Source organism: Otolemur garnettii, unplaced genomic scaffold, assembly GCF_000181295.1.
Source record: "Otolemur garnettii isolate 467f Iridium unplaced genomic scaffold, OtoGar3 scaffold00002, whole genome shotgun sequence".
Taxonomy (NCBI): domain Eukaryota; kingdom Metazoa; phylum Chordata; class Mammalia; order Primates; family Galagidae; genus Otolemur; species Otolemur garnettii.
In genome coordinates this window covers 6,551,388-6,564,368 of record NW_003852397.1, presented here as the reverse complement: position 1 = coordinate 6,564,368, position 12,981 = coordinate 6,551,388, and the positions used below count along the sequence as shown (strand labels likewise).

Genomic DNA, 12,981 nt, shown 5'->3' with positions numbered 1-12,981 from the left:
CAATCAACATCTAATTCGGAGAAGGGAAAAATAAATAAGGGGGTGGAAGCAGTAAGCGGAAGATGTATTAGCTAACATCCTCCAGGTCTCTCTGCTCCACCTTCAGAGAGCAGGATCAGTAATGTGAAAGGCTATCCCCCCAGAAAGGGTGCCCCTCAGGGAAAAATGGCCACAAAGTTTGTGGGGTCCAGTGTAAAAGAAAATGTGGGACCTCTTATCTAATACACACCCACATAAGAGAAAAACTCGCGTCAGTTAAAGGTAGGGGTTGGGCGAATGTGGGAATGGGGAGGAGGAGGAGGGAGAGGATGGGTGTGCTCCCACTTACTGGGCACGATGTTAGGGTGGATGGCACACCTCTTGGGGGGGGGCAGGACACAATCATAAGGGGGACTGTACCTAACAAGTGGAAACATTGTAACATAATTCTTCAAATTAACCTGAAACAATAAACAATAAAAAAAAATAAAGTTATCAAGAGCTGGGCCCATTGGCTTACACCTATAATCCTAGCACTCTGGAAGGCTGAGGCAGGAGAATTGCTTGAGCTCTGGAGTTCAAGACCAGCCTACTCAAAATAGAAAAATTAGCCTGTTATCATGGCAGGCACCTATAGTCCCCGCTGCTTAGAGCTGAGGCAGGAGGATTGCTTGAAATCAGGAATTTGAGGTTGCTGTGGGCGAGGCTGATATCGTGACACTCAAGCCTGGGCAATAGAGTAAGATTTGATTTTAAAAAAAGTTATTAAGAATTTCAAGATGTGTCGACACAGCATTAAACCAAGCACAGCCCTCCTAAGACTGGATGGGTTGCACACCCATGAAGCCAGCCCTGCTATATGGATTCTTGGACAAAATGCAGAAGCAGGGAGGGGTCTTTCAGTTCGAGGGACTGCACCATGCTTGGCAACTACAAGGGCAGTATAGGCCATTGGGATGCTAAGACCACCGGTTCCAGTGACTGCAATGATAGTGTCCAGTACCACCCAACCTGGAGGACCACTTGTCACTTCCAAAGCATTTGAGTTGACCTCAGACCCTCACCCCAGAGTGGGTTCCTCTTTTTCAAACCCAGCCACCTTGCTTCACAATGACCAACCCTCCTGATCCTGCCCTGTTGCTTATTTTCAGTTTAACCCCAGGTCACCTCTGCCACCCCAACATACCATACTTGTACTGAAGTGTCCCAGGGCTAGCTTGTTTAGATGTATCTTTTTTGGGTAACAGAGATTTCTTGCCACAGTATTTGACTAGGGAACAATGTGTATATGTGAATGGTAACTTTATCTTATTCCTAGAAACACCTTCCCCCCTCACCCCTTCCTCAGCATGAGAGAGGCTTAGGGACCCCTCCTAACCACTTTGCAGGAACCTCTGTGCTGTGATACCCCGTATCTTTCCCGACACTTGACATTCAGAGGCATCCTGAACAGCCACTGGAAACTCCTGCCAGCCACTGGCGTTTCTCCTGCTGAGCCCTCCCCTCCCCTTGGAATCATGGTGACCCTCCGGGAGATGTCCAGGTGGTAATAGCTATAGGTGGGGAGCTCTGGGCTCCAGCCAGGACTATCTGACAGGGCCTCCTTTTGGTGGGAGGGGTTTCTATTTTTGCTTCTTCCAGACCACTGGCTTTCCCAACCCTTCATCCACTCATCCTCGCAGCAAAAGATGGGGGCCGGGGTCAGTAGGGAAGGTCATTCCAACCCCTCTGGTCAGGGGAGCTCCTCTTGTCTCCTGCTAAAATGTGGAGGCTGCCTCACAGTTGGAAGGCCACCCTTTGCAGCCCTGGTGGGGACAGCTCTTGGTCCTCACCTGCAACCAGATGGCATTACCCCGTCTCCCTGGACTGAAAAGGATAACCAAGAGCCCTGAATATTTCTTCTCCACAAAGACAAGCCTCCAGCATTATAGTGCTGTAACCTACAAAACCAGTCTGTAAGGAGGCACATATTTTTTCCCCAAACTTCTTTTCTTTATTACTTATATAAATTTAAGTACAGATTTGTTACCCGGATATGTTGTGTAGTGATGAAGTCTGAGCTTTTATTGTATCCCTCACCTGAATAATGTATATCGCAGCCATTAAGAAATTTCTCATTTCCCCTCCCCTCCCACTCTCCTATCCTTCGGAGTCCCCAGTGTCTGTCATTCCACACTCTATGTCCGTGTACATATGTCATTTACCTCCCATTTCTAAGGGGGGAGGCACATATCCTCGGAGCTCTAAGCTTTGGGGAACTGTAATGGATAAGGGGTTTTTCTTCTGAACAGGGAGTGGCCTCATGTAATTTAAAGCCACAGTTAAGGGAGAGTGTGATGGGGTCAAGGGAAGTTTGCCTTTGATCATAGTCTGGAGCCAGACAGTCCCTAAGGCCTTTGCAATCTTGTGCTTAACCTGGGAGCTGGGCTGTCTCATGCCCCATTTGTCTCCCTATAACTGACGTGGCCTTAATGACAGCAGCTTCCTAAGAGCCCCGGAGCCTGTGTGCACATGTGTTTGTTTTGCTGACAGCTGAAACAGCCTCACTTCCCTCTCCTCTGTGTCCTTCCCTTCCCCACCAAGCTTCTAGTGCCTTACGCTCCCTGTGTTGTGTCTCTCCCAGGGTCCCCGGTGGCATATCCATCTCCAGCCTTGGGCAGGCCCCGCTCAGTCCCTGGATGAAGAAGCCTGGAGGTTCCTGAGATACATCAGCACCACCCAGGTTGTGTTTCAGGCTCATGTGGGTTTGAGGATAATGACAAAGGTTTAGATTGCTCATCTGAAACAAGGATTTGTCAGTCAGGGGCTGGGGAGGTTCTCAGCGACTCCTGATAGGGACTTTATGGACTGTGATTTCTGAGCCACTCCTGCTCACTTCATCCCCTCACTGGAGGCAGAAGAGATGCCTTCCATTTGCTCGGGCACCTTCTTCCTTCCAGGAGTACCATCAACCTGAAATGTTTTAATGATTCATCCCATAGTGTTTTAAAGATCCACTTTAGAAAATTGCCTTGGAAAACCATTTGAAACGACAGATTGGTCCCCGTGAGTAGGCAGTCAAGTGTGTCACAAAACAAAACCATCATCTGGAGGCTCAAGTTCCATTTTGTATTTGGAGGAATTTGCCTTTTCACTCTTCTGCCACAGATGCTTGGCAGCCAGGGACGTGCTAGGCAAGAGAGCAGAGGAGACTTTGCAGGCAGTGTGCTGAGAAGTTAATGAATCCAAAGGCTCTCTGTCCTTAGAGCGGCTTAAATCATTACTGAGTGCCGGCCGTTGTTAGAGACTTAACACACTGTGGCAGCTTCTGCCCAGCTGAAGGCCGAGCCAGTGCCCCAAGGAGGAAAAGAGACTGTCCATTAAGCAGAGTCTACGGCTCTTGACACGTTAATCAGGAGGTTCGTTCTCAAGTTGCCTGATCCTGGGGGAAAGAGAGACAGAAGAGGAAATCAAGGCCCCAGGGATAGTTAGCCCTTAACTGAGAGGTGCTAGTAAATTAGGAGTTCAGACTGCCGGTGAGCTGAGCCAGGCCCACTGGGGGAGCTGTGCGGTGGGGCTGCTGGTGCAGGGGGATCCTGGATTCTTTAAATCTTCCTTCAGCTGGGCTCTTGGCATCCTACTTCTCTTCCCCAACCTCACTCATGCATGGGAGAGAGTATATTTTTACATCTTTAGGGAGCTAGTTTAGGGGTAAAAGAAAGTCCCATTTCTTTTACGATGCAGTCAGATAATCGTGAGGATTTTAATATTTGTCACCCAAACATGGGAATAAAAGCTTGTTGAATTAATCATGAGGGATTGGCATGAAGTGGTCCCTAGGCGGCACATAATTTTATCTTGTTTTCCTGTGGCAAATTAATTTGGTAGACTTGTATAGACTTAATTAAAATACTGAAATTTTAATTTTGCAATTTGGTTTTACATGGGGGATAAGAATTTGGACCTCTTAATTGTGACTTTAAAAAGCCCTTAAAGGTCCCAGAGAAAAAAAACAAGAGGTGTTAAATTTATGAGTTGAATTTGAGAACTGTGGGCTTGGGCACCCCACCCCAGATAAATTTACCTAGTGCAAGCCTCCAAATTTCGTTTCATATATATACATGTATATATATTTCACATTTATGTTCTATAAAATAAATGGTACATTTACTTAGAAGAAGCTCTTGAGGCATGAAATGGTCAGTTTAGACCCCTCTTGGATCTTTCCCCTCTGCTAAGGGCTGAGAGGAGAAAAATTCTAGAAAAAAAAAAGCAGCATCCCACGATGTGATGATGTAATCTGATGTTACAAAACCTAGGCAATTTACTTTGCTTTTCTGGCTCTTGTTCTGATCCTGAAATGGAGGAGATTGTATCAAACTATTTCTAAGTTCCCTCCTTCCCAATTCTGTACCGTTGTACTGTGCACAGAGTAGGAGAGAATTGTTGTTAACCAAGTGTTTTTGAGAGCCTACACATGGCCGGGAATTGTGCTGGGCCCTAGTCTCTGCTCCCAAGGATCTGATAAAGTAGTTGTGAAGGCAAAGAAATGGATGCACAATTATTGCTCAGCTTGATGACTCTAAGAATAGAGAATTGGTTGTTGAGGCTCACTAGAAGGGTTTTTGTTCTCCAGAAAGAATGAGATAAAGTTCCAGACCTTACAGTGGTTTTACAATCAGGGCCCATTTTATCCAAGTAAGGTACTGTGCTTTGATGAACTTCCGGGTTACTAGGAGGCCAGCAGGTGGGAGCCATCAAAGATGACACTAAGTGGTTCTTAATCAGAATCTTTCACTAACCCATGCTCCCTCCCCCCTCTCTATGTCACGTGGAGTTTTTTGGGCTGCTTTTGTGGCTTATGCCTCATTTAGAACTCATCTTGACAATGAAAGCTTGCAAAACTGGCAGAATATTAGAGTCACTGTTACCTAAAATTTTCACAGTTCGCAGAAGTGAGTCATAATGGGCAAGAAAAAAATAAAACCTCTGAAGTTACTAAAGTGAATTCCACCCCCATTCTCTTATGCTACTTTATAAAGCACATATTAAAAAATTATTTCTCTCAAATCTGTGTTCAAGCTTGTACAGCAAGGCCCAGCCTTTGATAAGGTCATCCTTGATTTATTCATTCCTTGATTCAGCAGGCATTTGTTGAGCACTCGCTCTGTGGCCTGCACTGTGCTGGGCACTGGGATGTCGCTCTTCAAACATTCTCACACACTGGTAAATGGCAAGGGTGTGAGAGTTACGTGTTCTCTTACAGGGAGTGTACGGATGGGTGAGGAAGGCTTTCAAGGTCCAAGGAGCTTGGGAACAGAGGCACAGGGCATGGGGAGGCCTAGCAATAGAGAGAAGTGGGCGTGGTACCCCATGTGTCCATTGCAGTGACCATGGAGGCATGGTTGAGGCTGTGCATTTCTCAGTGAAACAGTGGACCAGAGGATATGGTATTTGGGTAGAGTGTGCGGAATGTCAAGCTCTGTTTAAGGAGGTATTATTGTTTTTCCTAACTTGAAAGGCAAAGTTCTGCAGCGGATGATACACTGCCGCTGACATGAAATGGTTAAGTCATAAACACAGTGCTCTGTTCTGAAGGGAAGACTCCAGATTCAGCTTTTTATGTCAACCCCCAAACCATATGCCTCCAGGAAGCATGCCTCACAGTACAAAATTAATCTAAGCAATGGTGTTTTTTTTTAAGTAAAAAAAAAAATAATGTATTTAAACATCTGTTTTTCTGTCCATCCATCCATCTGCCTGGTTATCTACGTATCTATTTGTAAGAATGCCCTCAGAACCCAAACTCTGGAGACTTGGACTACAACTTTCCAACAACAATATCTATTATATTTACTGCCATACATGCACACATCTCAGAATAAAAACAATAAAATCTACACTTCTGCCCTTGAGCTTTTCAAAAATAATGGTACTGTATAAATATACAGTTGATCACTGAAGCGATTCTTGCCAAAAGTTCCAAAATTTTAAGAGCTTCCTTTGCCAGATTCTACTTACGGCTTGGCAGAAATGCTATGTAAGCTTTTGGGATACAGAATGAAACAGAAATAAGTTATATCCATTTAATTCAACTAACTAAACAAATTTCAGAAAATATTTTTTCCTTTACCCAAAAGGTAAAGTTCATTTACCTTTGTCCAGGCCTAACTTGCTTTATATGGCTAAAGTTACAAGGAGAAATTAGACAGAGAACATGGTTAGCTGAGTTGGAGCTTAGCTGGAAGTTACTGCCCTCACTTGTTTTGCTTGTAAGAGAGTTTATGGAAGCCTTGGTCATAAATCTTAGCTAGAAAGTTTGAAAAAAATCAATATTTAATTAATTTTTAGGAGTGGAATTTTATGGAGGACTTTTAGTTGTTTTCAAAAGCTAATGCCTATCAGTGAGATGGTTAATAAATGGTTAAAACTGAATAACTCCTGTGTTTTATTTTAGAGCTTAGAGAGAAGGGTGAACATTGTCAGAGAGACTGAATGGAAAAGAATGTCTCTCCAGTAGAGATATATATATATCTGTGCAAGATGAAATCTGCGGAATAATTAAAAATGCTTAAAGTAGAACAGAATAAAACACTAGTCTTTGACTTGGACAAAGGAGCAGCAGCTGGACCTCCAAGCCCTGAGTCTTGGCCCTTAGTACTTACTGACCTTAGAGGCCTCTAGTTAGTCGTCTATGCCGACCCCTTCAGCTCTTTGTTAGGGGTAGGGTCAAAGGCACTGCTGTTTTCAGTTTAAAGCTCTAGCCCCAAGAATAGCTTCTTTTCTTAATTTGAAACATTTTGTTGGGGCTTTACAAAAGGCCTCCAGTATACCCACAGGACCATCTGTATAAGAATCACCTAGGACAGTGTATTAAAATGCATGTTCCCAGGTGTCAGCCTCAAAGAGTCAGCTTTTGCAGATCTGGAGTGGGACCCAGGCATCTGTATTTTAAGTACCTCCCAGGTGATTCTGATCCAGGAGGACCACACCTTGATAAAAACTGGAAAAGGCTAGAGTTAGGTTTTGATGGTATTTGGAAGGCATTATGAACAGGGACTGGTGAACATCCACATCCTGATCTGTGATGTGGAGGGAGAAGAGCCCACAAAGAGGGTGGTGCCCGTGGCTCAAAGGAGTAGGGCGCTGGCCCCATAAAACCGGAGGTGGCAGGTTCAAACCCAGCCAAAAACTGCAAAAAAAAAAAAAAAAAAAAAAAAAAAGAGAAGAGCACACAAAGAGCAACAGCAAATGGGAATCATATGCCCCTTTAACAAAAACACCCTGAGATGCTTCCCTGGAGGAATGGCTCAGGCTTCTGAAGTCCAGGCATGTGCTGGGGGCCCACAGGTCTGCCCTGGATTAAGTAACTTCCTGCTGGATGCAAAGCATGGAGCTGAGTGCTAGGGAAAGGACTAATGTTTAGGATATAGTAATCTTTCCACTAGTAGAACTGGCCCAATGAACACGCTGAGCCCTGATTAATTAGGTTAGCAACTTACCTTCCCTTGAGTGGGTCAGGGAATAGGAGGCGGGCGGGCAGAGACATAATTTCCACTTATCTGTGGGAGAATAGTAGGAGATGAATTATACAACTTAACATGCTGATGCACTCAGCTAATACATGTATTCTGTAGTAGATGCTGGAGAAAAGATTTGATTCCATTTTCTGCTATCATTTTTCCCTTTAAACAGTGGTTGGAAATAGAGAAGTAGAAAGATACTTGGGTTGAAGGAAGAGAATATGCAGTGGAAGCTCCATAGTTGGCCCCCTCCCTACACTGACCACCTCTTACGTTCACCTAATTTTCATAGACCGGACGTGCACCACATGTACGTGTCAGCACAGCAGGCCTCGTTCCTTATGTTGGCCACTTTCTATGTTGACCAGTTTGTGACAGCACCTTTGGGTGGTCAGCTTACAGAGGTTCTACTGTCTAAGAGTTTCACTTTTTCATCTTTTCTCTGAGACGTCCAAATCCTTGCAAAAGACTGTGTCACAGTCAGTGGCCCTTACAATTTTGGAACTTTTGGTAAATGGGGCCAGGATGATTTTGCCAGGCAGGTCCTAGGTTACAGCAAGAGTCATGCAGATGCTGTGTTAGTTAAATAGGCTCTACATAATATGCTTTTCTTTCATTAGAATTTTGGAAAGTCAGTTAAATAAAAGGCTGAGGCAAGCCAGGATGTCTGCTTCAGAGGAATATTGCTGGCTGTTCCATTTTCCAATGAATGAAAGCAAGGAACCCCCAAACATCTGGAGTGGTCTTTTATCTAGGATGTGCTGGCAAGAGCTGCTGCATTCATAGAGCATCATGATGACTCTGAGCATTCTGAGGGGTTGGGGGGAAAGACTGTCGCTCGGTAAGGTAAATATCTTGTCCACGGAACTTATTTTCTTTGTTTCCAACAGCCGCAGCCATGCAAAATGTCCCAGCCTCACACACGAGTCAGAACCCCTTCTGACGTCTATTTCTGCTTAATGTGCAGTTGAAGTTAGAGACTTGCTTCTGCTTGACTTCGCTATGCATTCCCTTTGGTTTTCTTATCTAATTTTGATGGATGAGTTAAGAGAAGTGCTTTGGTTAGCTCAGGAAGAGGTTCCTGCCTGGGGCTCTTGCCCTCTTTCCTCAGGAGGAAGCTCATTAGAGCAGCACGTCACAGAGGATGCTGTCTCCTCCGCAGGCACTGCCATTAATTCCACTTGACCCATGATCAGCTATTTACCTTGGGGAACATCTGCCACCTTTCTGGACCTTAGTGGCCCTACCTTATCTGCCTGAAATAAGGGGTAAAGAATCTTGTGAGTATCCTTCTGAGATCTGTGCCTCTGACTGTATCTCACATCTTGTAGCAGGGCCCCTGTGAGTAACAGAGACTTCTATGCTTTGTGGTCACTGTCCTCTGTGTCACGAATGCCCTGGGTTTGAGCCTCTAGGTCCACCTCTGTCCATCCTCCCAGACACTCACACCTCTGCAAAGCCTGTCTGACCCCAGCCCTCCCATCTTTGCAGTGGCTTTGTTCTCTCCTGTACACCGTAAGCACGTGGCTGGAGCAGCTCTTGACTCCCCTTCAAGTCTGCATATGGCCTCTGCGAGGTTACTTATTATCTGGTAATTGAAATCCCTCCAGACATTTTACAGCAGTCTTGTAGCTCCTTGGAGAGGGGAGTAGTTAGGAGAGAAGGATATAACTCTCCTATTATGGTTTTCAGGGCCTGAGGAAGCAGTAAGTCCCTACCTGCCGTTTATCATCCAGGGTTTTAAATTATTCACATTGATTTCCAATCCTTCCAGATTGCATGCGATCACATGAATACAGACAGCCTGGCTACTGATTCCAGCCCTGCACAGAAGCCTTGGTCAGTGTGTCTTGACGACAGGTTTGGCTTAGCTCATCAAATCCGCAGCAAGCAGTGTCGCCTCTACTCCTTGGGGTGAGTACATTTCTCACAGCAGAAAGAAACACCGACACGCTGTTAGGCAGCCAGGCGTCTTCGGCAGTATGAAGTTAGGAATGGTTGCAATGCATAACAGGTGCGGAGCTTTGCATCCTGACATTGTTTCAGATTGATGTCTGTGTTGTGTAACTGCAGCAGCATACGGATAACAGAGGTCTCCCCGGTGGCAGCTACGTGACCTCCCCCCATTCTGTTGGCAGTAAGTTGGTTGCCCCAGTTCTCAGCATAAAGGTGATCCTTTTGGTGAAGCCAGTGATCCTAACCAGTGATCAGTAACCAGTGATTATAAAAAGCACGGGTAGAAAGTAATTCTGTTAGCAATTTTATACACAGTTATGAGTGACCCAAGAGAAATACCGGCCACTGTTGATTTTTGTGTTTTGTATCAATGATAAATCTACGTATAGTTTTAAGTTTAAAGAAAAAAAAGAATGGAAAGGGAACTCTTATGAAAACCATGTGATTTTGTCAAAACTATTTGGGAAAAATTAATATGAAGTTATACCAGTTTAAAATGACCTAGACACACAAATAGATTCAAAGAGCCCTTTGTAAAAGGATGAATAGAAAGTAATGAGACCATTTCACCTGAACTTGCAAATGGTAAATGTTTCCAAGAAAAGACAGGAGGAATTGGTTTTTGCTTGGAACACCCGGTTCCATAGGCTCTTTAGAGGAGCAACGTAGGTTCTCAGGCTAGACCGCTGAAGTCCTTTACAAACAGTACTGGGGACCCCAACGAGTGTCACGTGCTTGCTCCTCACCTGTGGGCTTTACCACCTCTACAGCTGACATTCAGGTGCAGGTATGGTAACCACCAGCCACAGGCCTGGGTGGTCAGGGTTGGGGCAGATAAGGGTGATGGGGAGACCTATGCAAAGGCACTGATGTGAAAGCGATTGTGCTGTCAAACCACAACAAACAAAAATTACTAGTGATTGTGGATTTTTTTTTTAGGTTTCCAGGATTTTAATTGGGTTGGAACCTTTTTTAGTTGGTTGATTGAGGGGCATTTTTCCTTTTTGGTGGGGTTTGCCCCCGTTGGTTTTCACCGGTTTTTTGTTTTTTGAGGTTGGTTTGGGGGGGGTTGCCCGGGAAGGAAGGTTTTTTTTGTTGTTTTTTTTTTTTTCTTTTTTAATTTTTTTTTGAGGCAGAGTCTCACTTGGTTGCCCCTGGGTAGAGTGCTGTGGCATCATAGCTCACAGCAACCTCACATTCTTGGGCTCAAGAGATCCTCTGGCTTCAGCCTCTCAAGTAGCTGAGACTAAAGGCAATTGCCCCAATACCTGGCTAGTTTTTCTATTTTTAGTAGAGATGGGGTCTCACTCTTGCGCAGGCTGGTCTTAAACTCCTGAGTTCAAGCAATCCACCTGCCTCAGGCTCCCAAAGTATCAGCATTACAGGTCTGAGCCACCATGCCTGTTGTATCTTGTGCTTTAAATGTAGAGGCTGTGGATTTGAAGATGGGATGCTCTGCCAGATGATTAGAACAGAGCTCTTTTTCTGGGAGGCCACCAGCGATGCTTCAGAATTGCAGGAAGGATGAGAAGTTCTGACAGCAGAGTTTATTTTATGTCACATTAAAAATGTATGAAAGTAGGTCATAAAAATAATTGCGTAGTACCACATGCAAATTGGAACTCTCAGCTTGGTCCTGTTTTTTTGCTCCAAACTGCCGTTATGTTTAACTTAATATTTTACACCATGGAATAATTTCATTTAGAGGTTATAACTGAATAAAATAAAACTTGGAAAGCTGTTTTGAGGGAAATGTCTGAATTCCTTTCTACTTTCCTTGTACTTTAGAGCTGTTAGCTAAGATTATTACATGTGAAAAGGTACTTTCTCATTCAAGAAGTTTTATTGTTGCATAGTACTTTACATATTTATGAGCTATGTGTGATATTTTGTTACACGCACATATGATGATGTGGGGGGGGGGTATTTGTATCCATCACCTTGAGCATTTATCATTTCTGTTTGTTAGGGACACTTCAACACCTCTCTTCTAGCTACTTTGAAATAAACATACAATACTTACGCATTGTCCTTCCCCTTGGTCACCTTACACTGTTACTGTAGTAAGTTCTTATTGTATATTAGAACTTATTTCCATCTGCCTATGTTTGTATCCATCAACCAACCTATCTTCTCCCCTACCTGCTTCTTGTATCAGTTATTCTATACTCTCCCTCACCTTTCTTGGCTCCTACATAAAAGTGAGAACATGTGACATTTGTCTTCCTAGGCTTGCTTTATTTCCCATAACATAATGATCTCCAGTTCCATCTGTGTTGCTGCCAATGACAGGATTTCATTCCTTTTTATGGCTGCATAGTATTCCACTGTGTATAGGAACCACATTGTCTTTGTTCATCTGTTAATGGATACTTAGGTTGATTCTATATCTTTGCTATTGTGGATAGTGCTGCAATAAACATGGGGGTACAGGAGTCCCTTTGATAGACTGATTTCCTTTCCTTTGAATATATACACAGTAGTGGAATTTCTCAATGTTGTGATAGTTCTATTTTTAGTATTTGAGAAATCTCCATACTGTTTCTCTTTTTTAAATTTAATTTTTAATTAAATCGTAACTGTGAACATTTATGTGGTATGATATGATGATTTGATATACAATGTAGAATTTTTTAAAATTAAATGATAGCTGTGTACATTAATGCAATCATGGGGTACAGTGTGGTGTTTTCATATACAATTTGAAATATTTTAATCAAACTGGTTAACATAGCCTTCATGTCATTTTCTTAGATATTGTGTTAAGACATTTATATTCTACTTTCAGAAAGAATCACTTGTACCCTTGTAAGATAAACCATAGAGGTGATCCCACGAATTACCCTCCCTCTCTCCATCCTCCCCCCCTCCCCTCCTCTCTCTTCCCCCCTTCCCATATTCTTGGGCTATAATTAGGTTATAGTTTTCATATGAAAGCTATAAATTAGTTTCATAATAGGACTGAGTACATTGGATGCTTTTTCTTCCATTCTTGAGATACTTTGCTAAGAAGAACATTTTCCAGCTCCATCCATGTAAACAAGAAGGAGGTAAAGTCACCATCTTTCTTTATGGCTGCATAATATTCTATGGTGTACATATAACACAATGTAGAATGTTTAAATCAAACTGATTAACATAATTATTACTGATTAAATCAAACTGATTACCACATTATTTTTGTGGTAAGACATTTATAATTTACTCTTGATTATTTTGAAATATACCCTTGCATTGTGCACATTAAGTGAGTTCCCACCAAATGCCCTCCTTTCCTCCACCAATCTCCCTCCCCACCCCCTCCCCTTTCGTTTGCCCTCCCCTCCCCCTTGCTGGACTATATTTGTGTTTTATCATTTGTATGAGTGCGTAAGTCATTGTATATTGGTTTCATAATAGTACTGAGTACATTGGATACTTTTCCCCCCTCATTTATGAGTTACTTTACTAAGAAGAGTATATTCCAGCTCCATCCAGGTAAACATGAAAGCTGTAACATCTCCATCTTTTTTATGGCTGCATAGTATTCCACGGTATATATATA

The 12,981-nt window shown here is 43.4% G+C and overlaps 1 protein-coding gene across 2 annotated transcripts in view; it reads left to right on the top strand.

Moving 5' to 3' along the window:
• METTL24 (methyltransferase like 24) overlaps positions 1 to 12,981 on the top strand; it is a 100,406-nt gene that overhangs the window by 32,394 nt on the left and 55,031 nt on the right. The window contains exons 2-3 of one of the 2 annotated variants that reach the window (XM_003781588.2): positions 2,603 to 2,701; positions 9,256 to 9,395. In XM_003781588.2, coding sequence (XP_003781636.1) covers positions 2,603 to 2,701; positions 9,256 to 9,395 — 239 coding nt within the window. The remainder of the gene's footprint in view (positions 1 to 2,602; positions 2,702 to 9,255; positions 9,396 to 12,981) is intronic. The other variant, XM_023513219.1, reaches the window with a different exon arrangement.